The following is a 23079-nucleotide window of genomic DNA, read 5'->3' on the forward strand; positions in this document are numbered from 1 at the left end:
TTTATTTTGTGTCAGAAACCTATATTATGTCAAAAATTTGATCACAATCCAAATTCAGACAGTATCAAGCTTGAATATTGTGTCCAAATTTGCCCCAACTGTTCAGGGTTCGACCTCTGTGGTCGTATCAGGCTGCGCTCAGCGAAGCATTTTATTGACTTTTTCTGTTTTTTTCCTGTCTCAAAACCTGCACCTTTGTCTTTTCTTTCCTTTTCTTTGGGGCATGTGAAAATTGTGATTCTGGTCATCTTACAGTGATGTTGTAACAATGGAAAAAGTGAAGGGAAGTTTATTTATACTGAAAATTGCACACATGAATTAGCTGAAAGACTTGCTTTTTTTAATATGAACACTCCTCAACATCCCACCAAGAATTAACTCCCTTGAAACTGTATTGGATATCCTTAAGATATCTTTCCCTTCAAGCTATTAGTTCTTTAGTATTGACAAATTTCAACTGTGTTTGCAAGTTGATTCAATATTTTAAAAGTTTTCCTGGAAACTCACAATTAACACTTCAAGTTTCATATTGTGTTGATGAATTGATTATTTCTTATTTGCTGAAGCCACTCACCCTCAACATATTCACACTGTAACTTGCAGCTGTTATATTTTATGTATTGAAATCCAGAAAACATGAGAATCATTGCATACTGATTATTGCAAATCAATGTAACCTATCATATTTACATGTCATTTTTAACCGGATTTTCGAAAGAAAAATCGGTTATTGATTTGGGGATGTACGGCGGGCGGGCGGGCGGCTGCCAAACAGTGTCCGCTCATTTACATGAAAAGGTTTTGACGAAATCTTATCAAATTTAGATATGTTGTTTCCTGTGACTAAATGAAGGTCAAGTTCAATTTTCACGATTTTAGTCGTTCTCGTTGTTGAGTTGTAGACCGTTCAGTAGCAAAAGTGATTCTTATTATGTGATTTATTTTGAGTTATTTTGAACAGAAATGGTGTAATTAATAAGTATATGGATAGATAGTCTATCAATGATTGTATCTGTTCAATTGATTTTAGTCAGGAGTTGTCAAAAATTTCTTTAAAACTATTTTTTTAACATTGTGTGTTTGAAGGTAGATGTCACAGTTGTTATGTGGTATTTTCTTTTTGTTGTGTGTTTTAATGTTTAAATTTTACTTGATCCTGTTTGGGGGTCCAGATTTGCAAATATTATATCATTTTCATTAGATAATAATCTATTTTTATTCTTCCTATAAAACTACACACAATTTGTATAATAGATTTTTACAATTAACTAAAAAACACATTTGTACATGTATTTGGATTAGGACATGTATTTACTATTAATTTATTCATGCAATAATTTCCACCTTTTGTCAAGATAACAAACATGTGGTAATTATCAACTAACAAAATTATAATTGGAGTGACAGATTTATTTTTGATTTTGGGCCCAGTTTTGAAGTTGGTCCAAATCGAGGTCCAAAATTAAACTGTGTTTCATTTCAACATAAATTGAATATATATAGGGTTCTTTCAAATGCTGAATCTAAACCTGTATTTGAATTTTAGATTTTTGGGCCCAGTTTTTAAGTTGGTCCAAATCAGGGTCCAAAATTAAACTTTGTTTGATTTCAACAAAAATTGAATTTATGGGGTTCTTTGAAATGCTGAATCTAACCATGTATTTAGAGATTTTGGGCTCCTTTATTAAATTGGTCCACATTGAGGTCCAAAGGGTCCTAATCTAAACTATTGTTTGATTTCATCAAAAATTGCATTCATGGGGTTCTTTGATATGCTGATTCTAACAATGTACTTAGATTTTGGATATTGGACCATAATAGGTAAATGTCCAAATTCAAATTTTTCAGTTCTTTGACCGCATTCATTTTGTGTCACAAACCTATGCTGTTTCAAATATTCAATCACAATCCAAATTCAGAGCTGTTTTAAGCTTAAATGTTGTGTCCATACTGGCTCAACTGTTCAGGGTTCGACCTCTGCAGGAAAATCCGGTTTGCTGTCACTCTGACAATCCTCTTGTTTATTCATATATTCCTTTTTTTCAGGATATAGCAACACACACAAGAGTTTCTCCAGCGCAGAGAAAACTGACGATGGGAAAATTTGTGAACAGTGTTAACAGTAGTCCTGAAGCAAGACAAGAACTAGAAAACTGGGGCCTTAGTTTTGACAATGATACAATACATGTAATTATATGACAAACAAAACAGTAGAAATCTGACATGTAATTATATGACAAACAAAACAGTAGAAATCTGACTTTTAAAGTAAAAGTTTCTTGAGTGGAGATCATTGCAATGAACTAAATATTTAGCTCACCTGACCAATGGTTTTGTAAACATTTGGCATCACTTGACAGCCATTGAATACTTCCAATCAAAACAGTTTAAATATATTCTTCATAACTAACTTCATATGCAAGAAAATGTTTACTGTAAAGTGCAGTTCCAACAGTAATCAACTTGAAAACCATTTGACACATCTCTTGGTGTATACATACACACACATATACGCATACATATATATATATATATATATATCAAACTTTGTAACCTGTTTGTATACTGACATCAATTTTTTCCCCCTGCGCAACGTGTTGCGGGGTTACATAAAAATACTGGGTGTCCATCCGGTCTTGTTAGCGCTCTCACCTGTACAATTCTTGGCAGATTTTTATAAAACTTATATCATAGGTTTATATCAGCAATGTCTCGAAAGAGTTTGAAAATCAACGCCAATGAACTATTTTTAAAAGAGTTATGCCCCTTGGAAACATTAATTATATTGAAAATTTAATCGTTAGTGCTCTCATGTGTACAATTCTTACCAGATTTTTATGAAACTTGTGTCACAGGTTTTAAAATATATCAGCAATGTCTTGGATGATTTTGAAAATCAGTGCCGATCAATTATTTTGAAGAGTTATGCCCCTTGGAAACATAAATTATATGGAAAATTGCTTCCTTAGTGCTCTCATGTGTACAGTTCTTGCCAGAATTTTATGAAATTTATATTGTAGATTTATATCATCAATTTCTCAGATGAGTTTGAAAATATGTGCTGATCAATTATTTTTAAAAGAGTTATGCCCTAGGAAATATTAAATATATGGAAAATTGCATCGTTAACGCTCTCATGTGTGCAATTCTTCCCAGAATTTTATGGAACTTATATCATAGATTTATATCAGCAATGTCTCTGTTGAGTTCGAAATTCAGATCTATTATTTTTAAAAGAGTTATGCCCCTTGGAAATATTAATTATATGGAAAATTGCCTTTATATGTTTTTGACACTTTCGAAAATAAGTGCTGATCAAATAATTTTAATGAGTTATGCCCATTGGAAATTAATTATATCAGATATGATATTGAATTTGCTCTGAAGCATTTATTTCTCCAAGATATTTATGAACAGTTTTAAAGAACAAAAAAAAAATTGTATTATTTAGTTATTGCCCTTTTACCTTGGATAGATAAAATATGTGCAACGCAGGGACATTGGAACTCTGTTCTTTTATAGTTGTGTAATTATTCTGTATACAGATAAACCCACACGACAAACTAAAAGTTGAGTTGAAATAGTGACTGATGTCTTTTAGTTGACTACTTACCACATTGGTGTTAGGTCATAATCTCAGTGCCAGGTCAGGTCAAACCAGAATTTTTATACGACCGCAAAAATTTTGCGGTCGTATATTGGTATAACTTGGCGTCGTCGTCGTCCGAAGACACATTAGTTTTCGCACTATAACTTTAGTTTAAGTGAATGGATCTCTATGAAATTTTACCATAAGGTTCAATATTACAAAAGGAAGGTTGGGATTGATTTTGGGGGTTATGGTACCAACAGACACAGTTAAGCAAAAAGGGGCCAAAAATAAGCATTTTTGTAACTTCCAGATAATAACTTGTGTGTAAGTGTATGGATCTCTCTGACATTGTACCACAAGGTTCCATATCACAAAGGGAAGGCTGGAATTGATTTTGGGGGTAATTGCCTCAAAATTTTAGGAATTAGGGGCAAAAAAAAGGGGCAAAAAACAAGCATTTTTCTAGTTTCATGACAATAACTTGTGTGTAAGTGTTTGGATATTTCTGAAATTGTACTACAAGGTTCCATATCACAAAGGGAAAGCTGGAATTGAGTTTTGGGTAATTGCCCAAAACGTTAAGGAATCAGGGGCCAAAAAGGGGAAAAAAACAAGCATTTTTCTAGTTTCCAGACAATAACTTTTGTTCAAGTGTATGGATCTTTCTGAAATTGTACTTCAAGGTACCATATCACAAAGGGAAAGCTGGGTTTGAGTTTTGGGGTAATTGCCCTAATCGTTTAGGAATTTGGGGCCAAAAAGGGGCCAAAAAACACATTTTTCTAGTTTCCAGACAATAACTTGTGTTCAAGTGTATGGATCTCTCTGAAATTGTACTGCAAGGTACCATACCACAAAGGGAAGGCTGGGATTGAGTTTGGGGGTGATGAATCATAAGGGGGTTCAAAAAATTGGGGGGGGGGGATTTTTTTTTTTCCCTTTTTTTTCTTTTTTTCCTTTTTTTTTTCTTTTAAAATTTTCCATTTTAAGTTGGTTATTTCTGATTTATATTTAAAAGCAAATAATAATGATATGGTAGGAGATACACACCAAACAGGATGTGTAAATTATTATATAATAAGTATTGTGCAATAGCAAGAAATTTTCAATTGCACAGTATTGCACAATAGCAAGAAATCTTCAATTGCACAGTATTGCGCAATAGTAAGAAATCTTCAATTGCACAGTATTGCGCAATAGCAAGAAATATCCAATAGCACAATATTGCGCAATAGCAAGAAATTGTCAATTGTACAGTATTGCGCAATAGCAAGAAATATTCAATTGCACAGTATTGTGCAAAAGAAGATACTTCGTATAAATTAATTATTTCTTGATCAATTTCAATGGGGTTTTATTCTTGAATTCTTGGGGTTCTTTAATATGCTGAATCTAACCGTGTATTAAGTTTTTGGATTTTGGGCCCCGTTTTTAAATTGGTCCACATTGAGGTCCAAAGGGTCCAAAATTAAACTTTGTTTGATTTCATCAAAAATTGAATTATTGGGGTTCTTTGATATGCCGAATCTAACCGTGTATTTAGATTCTTAATTTTTGGTTCCGTTTTCAAATTGGTCTACATTAAGGTCCAAAGGGTCCAAAATTAAACTTAGTTTGATTTTAACAAAAATTGAATTCTTACGGTTCTTTGATATGCTGAATCTAAACATGTATTTAGATTTTTGATTATGGGCCCAGTTTTCAAGTTGGTCCAAATTGGGGTCCAAAATTAAACTTTGTTTGATTTCAACAAAAATTGAATATATGGGGTTCTTTGATATGCTGAATCTAACCATGTATTTAGATTTTTGATTTTTGGGCCCCGTTATCAACTTTGTCCACATTGAGGTCAAAAGGGTCCAAAATTAATCTTTGTTTGATTTCAACAAAAATTGAATTCTTGGGGTTCTTTGATATGCTGAATCTAACCATGTATTTAGATTTTGGATATTGGACCATAATAGGTGAATGTCCAATTTAAAATTTTTAAGTTCATTCTGTGTCAGAAACCTATGCTGTGTCAAATATTTAATCACAATCCAAATTCAGAGCTGCATCAAGCTTGAATGTTGTGTCCATACAAAAATTGAATTCTTAGGGTTCTTTGATATGCTGAATCTAAACATGTATTTAGATTTTTGATTATGGGCCCAGTTTTCAAGTTGGTCCAAATCAGGGTCCAAAATTAAACTTTGTTTGATTTCAACAAAAATTGAATATATGGGGCTCTTTGATATGCTGAATCTAACCATGTATTTTGATTTTTGGGCCCCGTTATCAACTTTGTCCACATTGAGGTCAAAAGGGTCCAAAATTAAACTTTGTTTGATTTCATCAAAAATTGAATTCTTGGGGTTCTTTGATATGCTGAATCTAACCATGGATTTAGATTTTGGATATTGGACCATAATAGGTGAATGTCCAATTTAAAATTTTTAAGTTCTTAGACCACATTTATTCTGTGTCAGAAACCTATGGTGTGTCAAATATTTAATCACAATCCAAATTCAGAGCTGTATCAAGCTTGAATGTTGTGTCCATACTTGCCCCAACTGTTCAGGGTTCGACCTCTGCGGTGGTATCAAGCTGCACCCTGCGGAGCATTTTATTTGAATTTGTATTTGATTTATCTCCACAAAGCCTATGTAATTTATGACTAAAATAAAAGACCGGTTGTGTCAAATTCATTATTAAATGGCATCATATGTCTTCTTACCAACTGCATGTTAATGCTTGTTATACATGCAGTAAAATTATCTAAGTAAAAAAGGAAAAGTCAAATGTTATATTTTAATTTCCATTTTTGTCTCCTTGAGGGAAAATCAAATCGTTTGATAGATATTTTAACTTGCTATGTTTAAGTTGTAATTTATTTGAAACAGATTGATGGCAGGCAAGTGCAGGAAGAGAAAATTATATTCAGGGATGGCCATGTCATGGCAGGACCTCAGGCTGACTGGGGAAGGGACGCTACAAGAAAAACTGTTATAACAGCTGTTGATCTCCGTAACTGGATTGTGTTATACACCAAAAGAGATTCCAGTACAGTACAAGAATACATCAGTATGATGTTAAAGTGCTGTCCTCAAATGGGAATACAGTGCAATAATCCAACAAGATATGAGCTCAGGGATGACAGGACAGAAACATATATCAAATCTTTAAGAGATAATATAAATCCTACAGTAAGTTTAATCGTATTTAGATCAAGAGTAATATTTGTTTACCATAATACAGGACAAATCACATATTTGCAACTCTACCTATATAGATTGTAAGAATTTGTTTAGAAACAATTGATAAACATGATATATTATACACTATGTACTTGACTACTTTGTAAGTTGCTTTTAGGTGGTTAACTTATGATTGTAAAAAAATGTGAATAAATAAGGATCTATCATTTCCCGAATGAAGTATAGTTATGATGTCACTTCTACTCATTTTGGGGGAAAATACTTGGTCAATCTTCAAATGGTTGATGTCGTAGACAACCCCAGCACATGCAAATGCCAAACATGTATTACACGAGAGATGTTGTTCATAGATAAAAACGATAGTAAATTATTTAGTATGACTAGCATGTGCTAAATACATGAGGGTTCAAAAAACATTCAAAGATTGACTAAAATCTATGATTTGTTCATCAAAATGTGTGGAAGTCGTAGTCCTCCTAACAAATATGTGTCAAAATATTTCATTTTTCTTAAAAAATTTTGTAGAAAAAATTAATTTATGTTATCCCTAGACTGTTAAATCTCTAAATGTTAATTATACTTTGTCACCAACTTTTAAGACCTCATACTGTTAAATTTGCTGATTTCAATCATCTTTACACAAAATCCTGTGAATTTTTAATACATCAATTTTCTAGGCCAAATAAGGCTCTTAGCACCCCTACTCGTTTAAGCTTTTTCAAGTAATTTCTTTTTCGACACAATTAAAAAGAAATAGGTAACTTTATGGTACTGGTTTTACTCATTGTTGAAGGTTAACCTGTAGTTGTTTAAATCCTTGCTCTTTGAACTTTTAGTAGATTATTGTCTCAATGGCAGCTGTAAAACCACATCTGATTAAACCCCATCTCAATAAGATGGGAGTATACTATGATGAACATGTCTGGCTATTCACCTGTCTATTGGTCACTCTTTGTTTCTAAATTAAAGTTCTGCTTGACCAAATATTTTGCAATTTAAACACAATATCATGGATCATAAGATACAGATCAAGTTTAATTTTGATGTTTGTTGCATCTACCCTTCAAAGAGCCTTAAAGCATCTTAAAATTACCGTAATCGGGCTTGTATAGTTCGCACTGGTACATAGTCCGCCGCCCCCCCCCCCCCCCTTCTCCCCATGAAATTTCAGGTAAAAAAACTTTTTGTAACTGTTAGAAAAGGACTAATGAAACTCCGGTAATTTTAAATCGTGTGTGGTCGTTTGCGGTATTTTCTTGGAAAAACCTATTTTCCATCACCAAACAGAAGCTGAAACTGTTTGTAAATGGTTCTAAAACACTTCACGCTGGTTAAAATAAGTCTAAATCACACAAAAAACAATTTAGAAACTTGTGTATGTTTAAACCGGAAGTTTGAAAAGCATGTGTAAAAGATGAAAAAACCCAGTGAGAGTCGAAATCCGTACATAATAGATATCACTATAATACGACATTGAAAGTAAAACAGTTCCCTCCTTATGTAAAACAGTGTTTAATATATCTTTCACATTAATGTTTGAAAGGTCTTAAGCTAATACAAAACATATTTGTCAATAGGAAACACCAAAACGGAATGAATAATAACTGATTACGTTTTGTAGTTTACGGTTGTCTTTTTTTACTTTTTTTGCACGATTTCATTCAAGCAGATACCAGTTTATATTTAGCAATGCATTGAAAAGAAACAAGTATTTTGTAATGAAGCATTTAATTTTTATACGACCGCAAAAATTAAAAATTTTTTGGTCGTATATTGGTATGACGTTGGCGTCGTCATCGTCCGAAGACACATTGGTTTTCGCACTCTAACTTTAGTTTAAGTGAATGGATCTCCATAAAATTTTACCATAAGGTTCAATACCAAGAAAGGAAGGTTGGGATTGCTTTTGGGGGTTATGGTACCAACAGTTAAGGAATTAGGGGCGAAAAAGGGGCCAAAAATAAGCATTTTTGTAACTTCCAGACAATAACTTGTGTGTAAGTGTATGGATCTCTCTGACATTGTACCACAAGGTTCCATATCACAAAGGGAAGGCTGTAATTGATTTTGGGGGTAATTGCCTCAAAATTTTAGGAATTAGGGGCCAAAAAAGGGGCAAAAAACAAGCATTTTTCTAGTTTCATGACAATAACTTGTGTGTAAGTGTTTGGATATTTCTGAAATTGTACTGCAAGGTTCCATATCACAAAGGGAAAGCTGGAATTGAGTTTGGGGTAATTGCCCGAAACGTTTAGGAATTGGGGGCCAAAAATAAGCATTTTTCTAGTTTCCAGACAATAACTTGTGTTCAAGTGTATGGATCACTCTGAAATTGTACTGCAAGGTACCATACCACAAAGGGAAGGCTGGGATTGAGTTTGGGGGTGATGAATCATAAGGGGGTTCAAAAAATTTGGGGGGGGGGATTTTTTTTTTTCTTTTTTTTTTCTTTTTTTCATTTTTTTTTTCTTTTAAAATTTTCCATTTTAAGTTGGTTATTTCTGATTTATATTTAAAAGCAAATAATAATGATATGGTAGGAGATACACACCAAACAGGATGTGTAAATTATTATATAATAAGTATTGTGCAATAGCAAGAAATTTTCAATTGCATTGCACAATAGCAAGAAATCTTCAATTGGACAGTATTGCACAATAGCAAGAAATCTTCAATTGCACAGTATTGCGCAATAGCAAGAAATATCCAATAGCACAATATTGAGCAATAGCAAGAAATTGTCAATTGTACAGTATTGCGCAATAGCAAGAAATATTCAATTGCACAGTATTGTGCAAAAGAAGATACTTCGTATAAATTGCTTATTTCTTGATCAATTTCAATGGGGTTTTATTCTTGAATTCTTGGGGTTCTTTAATATGCTGAATCTAACCGTGTATTAAGTTTTTGGATTTTGGGCCCCATTTTTAAATTGGTCCACATTGAGGTCCAAAGGGTCCAAAATTTAACTTTGTTTGATTTCATCAAAAATTGAATTATTGGGGTTGTTTGATATGCCGAATCTAACCGTGTATTTAGATTCTTAATTTTTGGTTCCGTTTTCAAATTGGTCTACATTAAGGTCCAAAGGGTCCAAAATTAAACTTAGTTTGATTTTAACAAAAATTGAATTTTTAGGGTTCTTTGATATGCTGAATCTAAACATGTATTTAGATTTTTGATTATGGGCCCAGTTTTCAAGTTGGTCCAAATCAGGGTCCAAAATTAAACTTTGTTTGATTTCAACAAAAATTGAATATATGGGGTTCTTTGATATGCTGAATCTAACCATGTATTTAGATTTTTGGGCCCCGTTATCAACTTTGTCCACATTGAGGTCAAAAGGGTCCAAAATTAAACTTTGTTTGATTTCATCAAAAATTGAATTCTTGGGGTTCTTTGATATGCTGAATCTAACCATGTATTTAGATTTTGGATATTTGACCATAATAGGTGAATGTCCAATTTAAAATTTTTAAGTTCTTAGACCACATTCATTTTGTGTCAGAAACCTATGCTGTGTCAAATATTTAATCACAATCCAAATTCAGAGCTGTATCAAGCTTGAATGTTGTGTCCATACTTGCCCCAACTGTTCAGGGTTCGACCTCTGCAATCGTATCAAGCTGCGCCCTGCGGAGCATTTTATTAAATTTATCAGTATTAATTTGATATTGAATAAAAATAACTTATTAATATGGATTTGGTAAAATTATTGGTTTGAAAAATGACAAGAGCGCCCTCTACAATGTCAATAACAAACATGGCGGAACGTAAACAAACCACATCGCGAAATTGAAATTTTCTCTCTTATTTCTTGCTTATTAAGTCTCCCAAACGAAGTTTGGGAAGACTTATTGTTTTTGCTCAGTTCTTATTAAGTCGCCAAAACAGAGTTTTGAGGACTTTATGTTTTTGTCCCGTTTCTTATTATTATTATTATTATGTCACCCGATCGACAATGTCGGGTGATGTATTGCTTTTCCTCTGTTTTTTTTTCTGTATTATTATTATTATTATTATACTTCCACCTAATTTTGTCCGGACGTTTTCTCAGAGCCAATGGAACCAATCTCAATTATTAGTCACTATAACAAGGAACACCAACTTTTGCGTTGCAGTGGAACTTTGGAACTAAAATATGGCTGCCGTTACCATGGAAACCGAAAAAAGGTGAAAAAATAAAATTTTAGGGTTTGGTGAATTATTTGGGTATGCTTTAACTTAAAATCATCAAATTTTAATACAATGTAGGTGCCCACTATATACTGGTATTGGATGATTTTAGCAATCACCGGAACTACTATGTTGCCATGGAAACTAAATCAAAAATTTCAAAAATATCAGAATGTTCCAAACTTAATGAAACTTCACAGTAACGATGAGCAACATTGGTTGATGTGGAATTTGGCTCTGGAATTTCCAAAATGGCTGCCGTTACCATGGAAATAATGCAAATAAGGTCAAAATGCTCCAAAAACCTTAAAGTAGCATTTCCTCTCTTAAAATGGTAGGTCAAATCTATTGAAACTTTGATGGTATGTTCCCTCCAATGTACCAATGTGGCATCTGTCATTAAATTTTGGGAATGGTCTCTGTTACCATGGAAACCAGCAAAGATGTCAAAAATTTTTAAAATTTCAAAATGCTCCAAACTTTATGAAACTTAATATGATTGTTACTTGGCAGGTATAGATGAGACTTTTGACTTTGGAATTTCCAAAATGGCCACTGTTGCCATGGAAACTGCAAAAATGTCAAAAATTTTAAAATGCTCCAAACTTAATGAAACTTGACAATAATGTTATCTGGCAAGTGTTGATGAAACTTTTGACTTTCAAATTTCCAAAATGGCTGCCATTGCCATGGAAACAGCAACAATGTGAAAATGTCTTAAGGCTTCAAATGTTCTGAAAATTAACAGAGATATGTATTGCCATGCATATATGTGCATTCACTGTTTAAAATTTTTGAGATGGCTGCCGCTTAGTGTCAATGGGGGAAAGGGTGACATTCTAGAACAATAGTCATGTGATTAGTCAAGTGATAGTGTTGAATTATTCCTATGTACTTTTTATGTTATATAATGATAGATTATTACAGGTAGCACCATATGTAGCTGTAATTCGACTTTGGAATTTTTAAAAAGGCCGCCGTTACCATGGAAACTGCAAAAATGTGAAAATTTTTTAAAATGCTTCAAATTTAATGAAATTTTACAGAGATGTTAACGAGTGTATGTAGATTTGGAATTTGACTTTGGAATATCCAAAATGGCCGCCGTTGCCATGGAAACAACAAAAATGCGAAAAATCTAGATTTGGTCCAATCTTTATGAAACTTGACAGTAATGTGACCTGTCATGTGTAGATGTGCCATCCGACTTTGGAATTTTCAAAATGGCTGCCGTTACCATGGAAACTGCAAAAATGTCAAAAAATTCAAAATGCTTTAAACTTAATGAAACTTTACACAAATGTTGACTGTCTTATGTAGATGTGACATTTGACTTTGGAATTTCCAAAATGGCCACCTTAACCATGGAAACACGAATGCCTAAATTTGAAAATTGGTCCAATTTTTATGAAACTTGTAAGTACTGTGACCTGTCACGTGTAGATGTTATATCCGACTTTGAAATTTCAAAATGGCTGCCGTTACCATGGAAACAGCAGAACAATGGTTGGGGGCTGTTTTGGCGACTTTTGTGTTAGCATCCTAACACAGGATTACTTGTTATTATTATTCTTCTTCTTCTTCTTCCGCCACTTTTAAATTTGAACTTGTCCGCACCTGTTCTCCAAAACCGCTTGTCAGATTAACTTAGGGTTTCACAATATGTTAGACTAACATGTCTTGTGGTGCAATCAGGGTTTTGTTTGTGCAATGGGGTTTATAAAGGGGTACTTTGAGGGGCAAAAAGAAAAGAGGGTTTTACTATAGAACCCTATGGGATTTTATTTTTTAAAATTTTCAAATGATTAAAAATTGAAAACCGTTTGTGATAGACACAATCTTTTTAATTGAAAATGTTCTAAATGATAAAGCCCATTAAATGAAATACAGGGTTTGTCCCCAGGGGTCACCCCCACCCCCTGCCATTTAAGAAAGTTCTAATACCTTGTAAGTGGTCAAGATCCCCACCCCTAAACCATATATATTCTGGTTTGTCATGCTAAGATGGTTTGAATGATATACAGGGTTAGTCCCCAGGGGTCATCCCGACCCCCTGCCATTTGAGAAAGTTCTAATATCTTGTAAATGGTTGAGATCCCCACCCCTAAACCATATATATTCCTATTTGTCATGTCTCGAACATTTGAATGACGTATACAGTCAGTCCCCAGGGGTTCCCCCCACCCCCAATGTTCTAGTATCTTGTAAATGATTGAGATCCCCTCCCCTAAACCATATATATTCCTGTTCGTCATGTAATGAACATTTGAATGACGTATAGGGCCAGTCCCCAGGGGTTCCTCCCCACCCCCAATGTTCTAGTATCTTGTAAATGGTTGAGATCCCCACCCCTAAACCATATATATTCTGGTTTGTCATGCCAAGATGATTTGAATGATATACAAGGTTAGTCCCCAGGCATCACTAATGCATATAACTTTACTGGACCAAACCAATTTTCACTGGATGTTGCCCAATGTCAGGCGACCCTGTGAATTACGAATTATGGGAGCTTCGTTTGGGAGACTTCGTAACAGCATCCTGTTACAATCATTTCTTGTTGTACTCTATAGTCCGCACCCCTGCTGTCAGGGTCAATTTTTGAGAATAAAACCGCGGACTATACAAGCCTTTTAACGGTAGGTATTTTTAGGTTTCCAGATAATAATTAAAGTGTTGTTGGACAAAATCTTTTCAGAATTTAACATTAGTCATGAACAGTAGAATACAGGTCAAGTTCAATTTTGACAGCTTTGGCAGTTACCTTCATGTGATTTGTTTTTAGGAGATGTATCACTTGAAAGTTGGTTTTTATGCCCCCGCCGTAGCGTTGGTGGCATTTAGTTTTACCCTTGTCCGTCTGTACGTACGTACATACGTCCCAAAATTGGTTTCCGTTCTCTAACTTGAGTTTGCCTCAACCAAATGTTATGAAACTTATACACAATGCTTATTACCACAAAACACAGATCAAGTTTGAATTTTGGTGGCGTCACTTTAACCGTTCTAGAGTTATGCCCCTTTATAAATGGAAAAATTGCAAAATTTTTAGTTTCCGTTCTCTAACTTAAGTTTGCCTCAACCAAATGTTATGAAACTTATACACAATGCTTATTACCACAAAACACAGAACAAATTTGAATTTTCGTGGCGTCACTTTAACGGTTCTAGAGTTTTGTCCCTTTATAAATGGAAAAATTGCAAAATTTTTTATTTTCTTCTAAATATCAAGTTATTTTTATACGACCGCAAAAATTGAAAATTTTTTGGTCGTATATTGGTATGACGTTGGCGTCGTCGTCGTCGTCGTCGTCGTCGTCGTCGTCGTCGTCTGGCGTCGTCCGGCGTCGTCCGAAGACACATTGGTTTTCGCACTCTAACTTTAGTTTAAGTGAATGGATCTCCATGAAATTTTACCATAAGGTTCAATACCACGAAAGGAAGGTTGGGATTGATTTTGGGGGTTATGGTACCAACAGTTAAGGAATTATGGGCCAAAAAGGGGCCAAAAATAAGCATTTTTGTAACTTCCAGACAATAACTTGTGTGTAAGTGTATGGATCTCTCTGACATTGTACCACAAGGTTCCATATCACAAAGGGAGGCTGTAATTGATTTTGGGGGTAATTGCCTCAAAATTTTAGGAATTAGGGGCCAAAAAAGGGGCAAAAAACAAGCATTTTTCTAGTTTCATGACAATAACTTGTGTGTAAGTGTTTGGATATTTCTGAAATTGTACTACAAGGTTCCATATCACAAAGGGAAAGCTGGAATTGAGTTTGTGGGTAATTGCCCGAAACGTTTAGGAATAGGGGCCAAAAAGGGGCCAAAAATAAGCATTTTTCTAGTTTCCAGACAATAACTGGTGTTCAAGTGTATGGATCTCTCTGAAATTGTACTGCAAGGTACCATACCACAAAGGGAAGGCTGGGATTGAGTTTGGGGGTGATGAATCATAAGGGGGTTCAAAAAATTTTGGGGGGGGGGATTTTTTTTTTTCTTTTTTTTTCTTTTTTTCCTTTTTTTTTCTTTTAAAATTTTCCATTTTAAGTTGGTTATTTCTGATTAATATTTAAAAGCAAATAATAATGATATGGTAGGAGATACACACCAAACAGGATGTGTAAATTATTATATAATAAGTATTGTGCAATAGCAAGAAATTTTCAATTGCACAGTATTGCACAATTGCAAGAAATCTTCAATTACACAGTATTGCGCAATAGCAAGAAATCTTCAATTGCACAGTATTGCGCAATAGCAAGAAATATCCAATAGCACAATATTGCGCAATAGCAAGAAATTGTCAATTGTACAGTATTGCACAATAGCAAGAAATATTCAATTGCACAGTATTGTGCAAAAGAAGATACTTCGTATAAATTGCTTATTTCTTGATCAATTTCAATGGGGTTTTATTCTTGAATTCTTGGGGTTCTTTAATATGCTGAATCTAACCGTGTATTAAGTTTTTGGATTTTGGGCCCCGTTTTTAAATTGGTCCACACTGAGGTCCAAAGGGTCCAAAATTTAACTTTGTTTGATTTCATCAAAAATTGAATTATTGGGGTTCTTTGATATGCCGAATCTAACCGTGTATTTAGATTCTTAATTTTTGGTTCCGTTTTCAAATTGGTCTACATTAAGGTCAAAAGGGTCCAAAATTAAACTTAGTTTGATTTGAACAAAAATTGAATTTTTAGGGTTCTTTGATATGCTGAATCTAAACATGTATTTAGATTTTTGATTATGGGCCCAGTTTTCAAGTTGGTCCAAATCGGGGTCCAAAATTAAACTTTGTTTGATTTCAACAAAAATTGAATATATGGGGTTCTTTGATATGCTGAATCTAACCATGTATTTAGATTTTTGATTTTTGGGCCCCGTTATCAACTTTGTCCACATTGAGGTCAAAAGGGTCCAAAATAAAACTTTGTTTGATTTCATCAAAAATTGAATTCTTGGGGTTCTTTGATATGCTGAATCTAACCATGTATTTAGATTTTTTATTTGTGGACCCGCTATCAAATTGGTTCATATTGAGGTCAAAAGGGTCCAAAATTAAACTTTGTTTGATTTCATCAAAAATTGAATTATTGGGGTTCTTTGATATGCCAAATCTAACCGTGTATTTAGATTTTTAATTTTGGGTCCCGTTTTTAAATTGGTCTACATTAAGGTCCAAAGGGTCCAAAATTAAACTTAGTTTGATTTTAACAAAAATTGAATTCTTGGGGTTCTTTGATATGCTGAATCTAAACATGTGTTTAGATTTTTGATTATGGGCCCAGTTTTCAAGTTGGTCCAAGTTGGGGTCCAAAATTAAACTTTGTTTGATTTCAACAAAAATTGAATATATGGGGTTCTTTGATATGCTGAATCTAAACATGTATTTAGATTTTAGATTTTTGGCCCAGTTTTCAAGTTGGTCCAAATTGGGGTCCAAAATTAAAGTTTGTTTGATTTCATCAAAAATTTAATTATTGGGGTTCTTTGATATGCCAAATCTAACCGTGTATTTAGATTTTTAATTTTGGGTCCCGTTTTTTAAATTGGTCTACATTAAGGTCCAAAGGGTCCAAAATTAAACTTAGTTTGATTTTAACAAAAATTGAATTCTTGGGGTTCTTTGATATGCTGAATCTAAACATGTGTTTAGATTTTTGATTATGGGACCAGTTTTCAAGTTGGTCCAAGTTGGGGTCCAAATTAAACTTTGTTTGATTTCAACAAAAATTGAATATATGGGGTTCTTTGATATGCTGAATCTAAACATGTATTTAGATTTTAGATTTTTGGCCCAGTTTTCAAGTTGGTCCAAATTGGGGTCCAAAATTAAACTTTGTTTGATTTCAACAAAAATTGAATATATGGGATTCTTTGATATGCTGAATCTTACCATGTATTTAGATTTTTTATTTTGTGGGCCCGCTATCAAATTGGTTCATATTGAGGTCAAAAGGGTCCAAAATTAAACTTTGTTTGATTTCATCAAAAATTGAATTATTGGGATTCTTTGATATGCCAAATCTAACCGTGTTTTTAGATTTTTAATTTTGCGTCCCGTTTTTTAAATTGGTCTACATTAAGGTCCAAAGGGTCCAAAATTAAACTTAGTTTGATTTTAACAAAAATTGAATTCTTGGGGTACTTTGATATGCTGAATCTAAACATGTGTTTAGATTTTTGATTATGGGACCAGTTTTCAAGTTTGTCCAAGTTGGGGTCCAAAATTAAACTTTGTTTGATTTCAACAAAAATTGAATATATGGGGTTCTTTGATATGCTGAATCTAACCATGTATTTTGATTTTGGACATTGGACCATAATAGGTAAATTAAAAAAATTGAAGTTCTTAGACCACATTCTTTCTGTGTCAGAAACCTATGCTGTGTCAAATATTTAATCACAATCCAAATTCAGAGCTGTATCAAGCTTAAATGTTGTGTCCATACTTGCCCCAACTGTTCAGGGTTCGACCTCTGCGGTCGTATCAAGCTGCGCCCAGCGAAGCATTTTATTTAAATTGGAATTATCTTCCTTTGTCCATGATTACAGTTGAATCAACTACAATCAATGCTTTATACAATGCAATGTTTAATTTTGACTTCCACTGATAAAACACAGATCAAGTTGAATTTGGGTAGTGTCACTTTAACCATTATTGAGTTATGCCCCTTTATAAATCGAAAGATTGCAAAATTTTTAGTTTCCATTCTGTAACTTAAGTTTGCCCAAACCAAACATTATGAAACCTATACACAATATTCATTACCACAAAACTAAGATCAAGTACAATTTTTTTTGTTTCCGTTTTCTAACTTTAGTTTGCCTCAACCAAATGTTATGAAACTAAAACACAATGCTTATTACTACATAATACAGATTAAGTACGGTACGAAATTTGGTGGCGACACTTTTACCATTCTTGAGTTATGTCCATTTATAAACATAAAAATTGCTGAATTTTTCGTTTCTGTCCTCTAACTTTAGTTTGTCTCAACCAAATGTTATAAAACTTGTACACAACCATTCTAGAGTTATGCGTGTTTAGAAATAGAAAAATTGCTGAATTTTTTGTTTCTGTTCTCTACTTAAGTTAGCCTCAACCAAATGTTATGAGACTAACACACAATGCTTATTACCACAAAACTCAGATCAAGTTCAAATTTGGGTAGCGTCACTTTTACCGTTCTTCAGTTATGTCCCTTTATAACTATATGATATGTAAGCGGGGGCATCATCTGTGTCCACATGTGGACACTATCCACATTTATTTTCAATATATTTTAACACAAAGTTTATTAACAAAAGAGTACAGATCAAGTTGGATTTTGACAGTTTTAGCATTTACTTTTTGAGAATATTGCTATCTATGATCACTAGAACACCTATTACTAGAGTGTAAGCTTTAAATTGAAATGAAATAACATTATTGTACAACATTCTTGCTCACCAGCAGATTACTTCAGACAACAGCACAATTGCTTTTCTAGCACAAAAATCTGTTTCAGATTTTAATAGTGAAAAACTTGGCATTCACAAAATTTTTGAATGCAGAGAAACAATGTGACTGTTTTAATTAAACATGATTAAACTATGATTTCTATATACAGGTACAAATGGTTGTGATAATCTTCCCAACATCCAGAGATGATAGATATTCAGCAGTCAAGAAACTATGTTGTGTTGAATGTCCAGTACCTTCTCAGGTTAGTTCTTATATGATTTTGATAGAATCAATAATTTAACATGGTGTTATACAACTTTTCATAATGATCATTATTTGTGTATTGAAACTCAAGTTGCAATGAAAATGCATGGATTTAAAAAAAAATTATATTTACGCTCACAGCAGTCACCTATTACCTATATAACAGTTCTTTATTTATTATACCAAGTTAGTACGGATTATTTCTAATAGTATACTATGACATGTGGATAAACTTCCTTGTGTATTGACTGCATAAAAGGAAGAGAAAGCTCAGAGAAAATGTGTATTTTTATGCCCCACCTAGGGGCAGTATGTTTTTCGGTCTGTGTTCGTTTGTAGGTCCTTCCGTCTGTTCCACTTCAGGTTAAAGTTTTTGGTCAAGGTAGTTTTTGATGAAGTTGAAGTCCAATCATCTTTAAACTTAGTACACATGTTCCCTATGATATGATCTTTCTAATTTTAATGCCAAATTAAGAGTTTTGACCCCAATTTCACGGTCCACTGAATATAGAAAATAATGAGTGGTGCATCCATGTATTATGGACACGTTCTTGTTCTATTGTATTTTGAAACAGACAAGCAAGTAATGACCTTTACAAAAAAACTTTCCTTCCATCTGTGTGAATTTTCTAACCATGTATCAAAATTCGTGATCAAGTTTTAATAACTGGCGCTGTGTCTAAAGTAATAGAGTAATGCCCCTTTTTTTAACTTGGAAAATTGCAAATCTTGAGCGGGGCATTTGTGTCCTCAGACACGTTCTTTAATTTCTCTGGACACACACTGGTTTTTGTTGCATGTTTAGGTAACCAAGAAATCATAAATTTGTCTGAAAAATATACTGTAACAAACTTTTGTAAACTTGAAATTACTTAAGAACAGTGAAATAAAAGCAAGGTTAACAAAAAAGTGTTGGTTTAAATAGTACGAGTCTTATCTGTTTTACGCAATAGATTATGATATATAAGATGTTGTTAGTAAAAGTAGAAATAATCATTGCAGGTGATCATAGCAAAGACAATCAAGGACCAAAAGAAGTTGAGAAGTGTTACACAGAAAGTGGGATTACAGATTAATGTAAAATTGGGTGGAGAGTTGTGGGCTCTAAGTATACCAATGGTGGGTTATCTTACTCAGCTGATGTAGAACTGTTAAGGCTAATTTAGATACCTTATAGGAGTTAATGTCACCTTAATGAAGATTGTACAAATTTATTGTGTTTTACTTTTCTTGAAAGCTACAATAGAGAAAGAGAAACTTTAAATAACAAAAAGGACCAGCAGGACGAGATCTACAAATTTGTGAACATGGTGGAAATTATCAGTTGACTCCTTTTTATACACCCATTTACGGGACGTATTATGGTATACTGTTGTCCGTCCGTCTGTCTGTCCGTCGTCAACATGTCGGACAGTAACTCAAAAACGCTGTAACCAATCTGCATGAAACTTTGGTGAATTGTTTATATCTATTGATGTGAGCTCCCTTTCGTTTTTTATAAATTTTAGATTTTAAGTTTCCGAGTTGTGGGGTTTTATTCATTAAAAAAGGGTGATTTTCCAGTTTTCAGATAATAACTCAAAAACACTTTCACCAATTTGCAAGAAACTTTGGTGAATTGTTTATATCTATTGACATGAGCTCCCTTTCGATTTTTATTAAATTTAGATTTTATGTGTCCGAGTAGTGGGGTTTTATTCTTTAAAAAGAAGGGGATTTTCCAGTTTTCAAACCATAACTCAAAAATGCTTTCAATAGATTTCATGTAAGTTTGGTGAATTGTTTATATTTATTGACATAAGCTCCCTTTCGATTTTTATAAATTTTATATTTTATGTTTCCTAGTTATGGAATTTTATTCATAAAAAAGAGGGTGATTTTCCAGTTTTCGGACAATATCTTCAAAGTGCTTTGAGCAGTTTTCATGAAACTTTGCTGACTGGTTTATATCTATTAAGCTAACCTCCCTTTAGTTTTTCATAAATTTCTGATATGACGTTGAGAAGTTATTGAACTTTATTCTTTAAAAAAGCAACGGGCGTATCATGCGCTCATGGCGCAGCTGTTTATTATTGGAATTTTTGGCCTTAGACCACGATTTTTACTAGTTTTTTCCCTTTGACAAAAATAAAGTAGAAATACAAAAACTATAAACAGAAAAAATGATCAACAGAACAAGATCTACAAACTTGTCAAGATAGCAGAAATTGTTAGTTGACTTTTCGTATGAGTTATTGCCCTTTAATGATGATTTTTGAACAGTTTCTTGCATATTTGGACAAAACTATAGTAAATAAAGAAAAGATGCAAACAGCAAAAGTGATGAGCAAGACGAGATCTACAAATGAGTCAACATTGCAGAAATTTAAGTTGACTCCTTATAGGAGTTATTACCTATTTTTATGTAAAAAACTAGATAAAAAGCATAGAGAGAAACTGACGATTATAAAAAATGATTAGCAATACAAGATCAACAAAAAAGAGATTTTAGTCATGAATTATATTCTAGGCTTAATGTTGGAGAGTGGCCTTTGCTGAAGATGCATAAAGATCAAGATGTGCGACACAGTTACCTTGGTGGACATTCTCAATTTAAAACATGAAATTACCATTCCGTGAACAGTTCTTTAACATTAGCCCCATTTCAACTTTTATGTTTGAATTAAAACATTAGTAGAAATGATATGAGTGTTTTTAGGCCTGTTTAGTAATATATTGAAATGTGAATATAATCAATTTTCTAGAGTAACTTGATGGTGATTGGAATAGATGTATATCATGATGCTACGAGGGGTAAAAGATCTATTGCTGGATTTGTGTCTAGTACAAACAAAGAATGTACAAGGTGGTACAGCAGAGTTTGTTTCCAGCTACCAGGACAAGAACTTATTGATGGCCTGAAGATATGTATGACATCAGCAATAAGAAAGTACCATGAGGTATGTTAAAGTTTAATTTAGATGGTTAGTCTATGTGGCCAAAGCCAAATGGTACTGTTAGGTTGCTATTTGTCTATATTTAACAGTCCTTTTTAGATGATTCAAATTTTCAAATTTTCCTCTCATCTTTTTTTTATACTCAATTTGAAGAACTTTCAAGATTACAGAATATTAGTTTGCCTTTTCACCAAATAACATTTGGATTAAATGATGTATAAACTTCAGGATTATAGAAACAAAGAAAAGAATAAGAGACCATTCCACATTAAGAAGTTCATACTGATGAAGGATATTTTTTATCTGAAATACATTCTGAATTTGTAAATTTTATATTATTTGATATTCTTTTTGTACCTAAATTTGATGGTGTTCACTTTTAAACACTTACTTTACTTATTTATTGCAATTGTATTCTGTATCGTTTTTTTAATACGATACTTCTTAAGAAAACTTGAGTACTATTGTCTAGACATTCCATATATATGTATATATATATATTTTAATTATATATAAAGTTATTAGGCTCCAAGGCTCCTTCTTTCTTGTAGTTTATAATATGTATATATATTTGAAGGTTAACCACACATTCCCAGATAAGGTAGTTGTGTTCAGAGATGGTGTTGGTGATGGACAGCTGAGTATTGTAGGAGGTCATGAAGTAGAACAACTGAAACAATGCTTTAGGCAGTTTGGGGATAATTATAATCCAACAATGACTGTAGTGGTAGTCCAAAAAAGAATAAATGCTAGAATCTTTCTCAAGGTAATACATTTATTTGTTGTGTTATGCAACAACAATGGGATAAAAAGATATTCTATACAAAAACTGGAATATAAATCATAAAAAATAGCTATATTCTTATGGGGATAAATTTTTGAAAGGCTATATCAAAAAACCTACATGTATAGGGCTTTATTTTTTTCTGAAAACTCATCAGAGGTAATGGTTGTAAGTAGCCCTGAAAGCATGTTGGTGAATGTCTCTATAAACGAATTGCTGCAAAGAAGTCCATACAACTTAATAAGGGATTTAGCTGAATGTGTTCAAATCAATAATCACTTGAACTGTAAGGTGCAACAACAGATTCTGAATCCGTTTTGATGGGAGCAGAAAATAAAAGAAAGACAAATCATGTTTTTATGCAGACATTACATCATGGTGTGTTGGAAACTGCATTTTGTGGCATAATTTAGCAAAATTCAGGCTAATAGCCAATATTAATCCTACGAACACTAAAAATGATAGATATTTCATTTGTGAAACCATTATTCACACCTGCAGAAGATATTTACTTCATACTTTGTACAATTTTCATGTATTAAAATTAAGCTTCACTGAAAACTTTTTGATTCAGAATAATTCAGACTGGCTCTTTTTCAGTGTTCGGTGGGTCATTGGCTCATTAAATACTAGTCAAATCCTGGATTAAAGTTTAAAAAAGAAACAAAAAAGTTATTTGT

At 33.1% G+C, this 23079-nt stretch overlaps 1 protein-coding gene and 1 long non-coding RNA gene across 2 annotated transcripts in view; one reads left to right on the plus strand and one right to left on the minus strand.

The window, feature by feature from the left end:
* LOC127708810 (piwi-like protein 1) overlaps positions 1-23079 on the plus strand; it is an 85371-nt gene that overhangs the window by 46206 nt on the left and 16086 nt on the right. The window contains exons 13-18 of the mRNA XM_052213946.1: positions 2047-2187; positions 6475-6777; positions 18582-18677; positions 19682-19798; positions 21424-21618; positions 22193-22381. Coding sequence (XP_052069906.1) covers positions 2047-2187; positions 6475-6777; positions 18582-18677; positions 19682-19798; positions 21424-21618; positions 22193-22381 — 1041 coding nt within the window. The remainder of the gene's footprint in view (positions 1-2046; positions 2188-6474; positions 6778-18581; positions 18678-19681; positions 19799-21423; positions 21619-22192; positions 22382-23079) is intronic.
* LOC127708830 (uncharacterized) lies at positions 5805-10440 on the minus strand. Its single transcript, XR_007985400.1, has 2 exons — positions 10302-10440; positions 5805-6064 (listed from the first exon to the last, which is right to left on the minus strand). It is a non-coding gene; the product is annotated as an uncharacterized LOC127708830 (long non-coding RNA).

The sequence above is a fragment of the Mytilus californianus genome, unplaced genomic scaffold (assembly GCF_021869535.1).
Source record: "Mytilus californianus isolate M0D057914Y unplaced genomic scaffold, xbMytCali1.0.p SCAF_7, whole genome shotgun sequence".
NCBI lineage: Eukaryota > Metazoa > Mollusca > Bivalvia > Mytilida > Mytilidae > Mytilus > Mytilus californianus.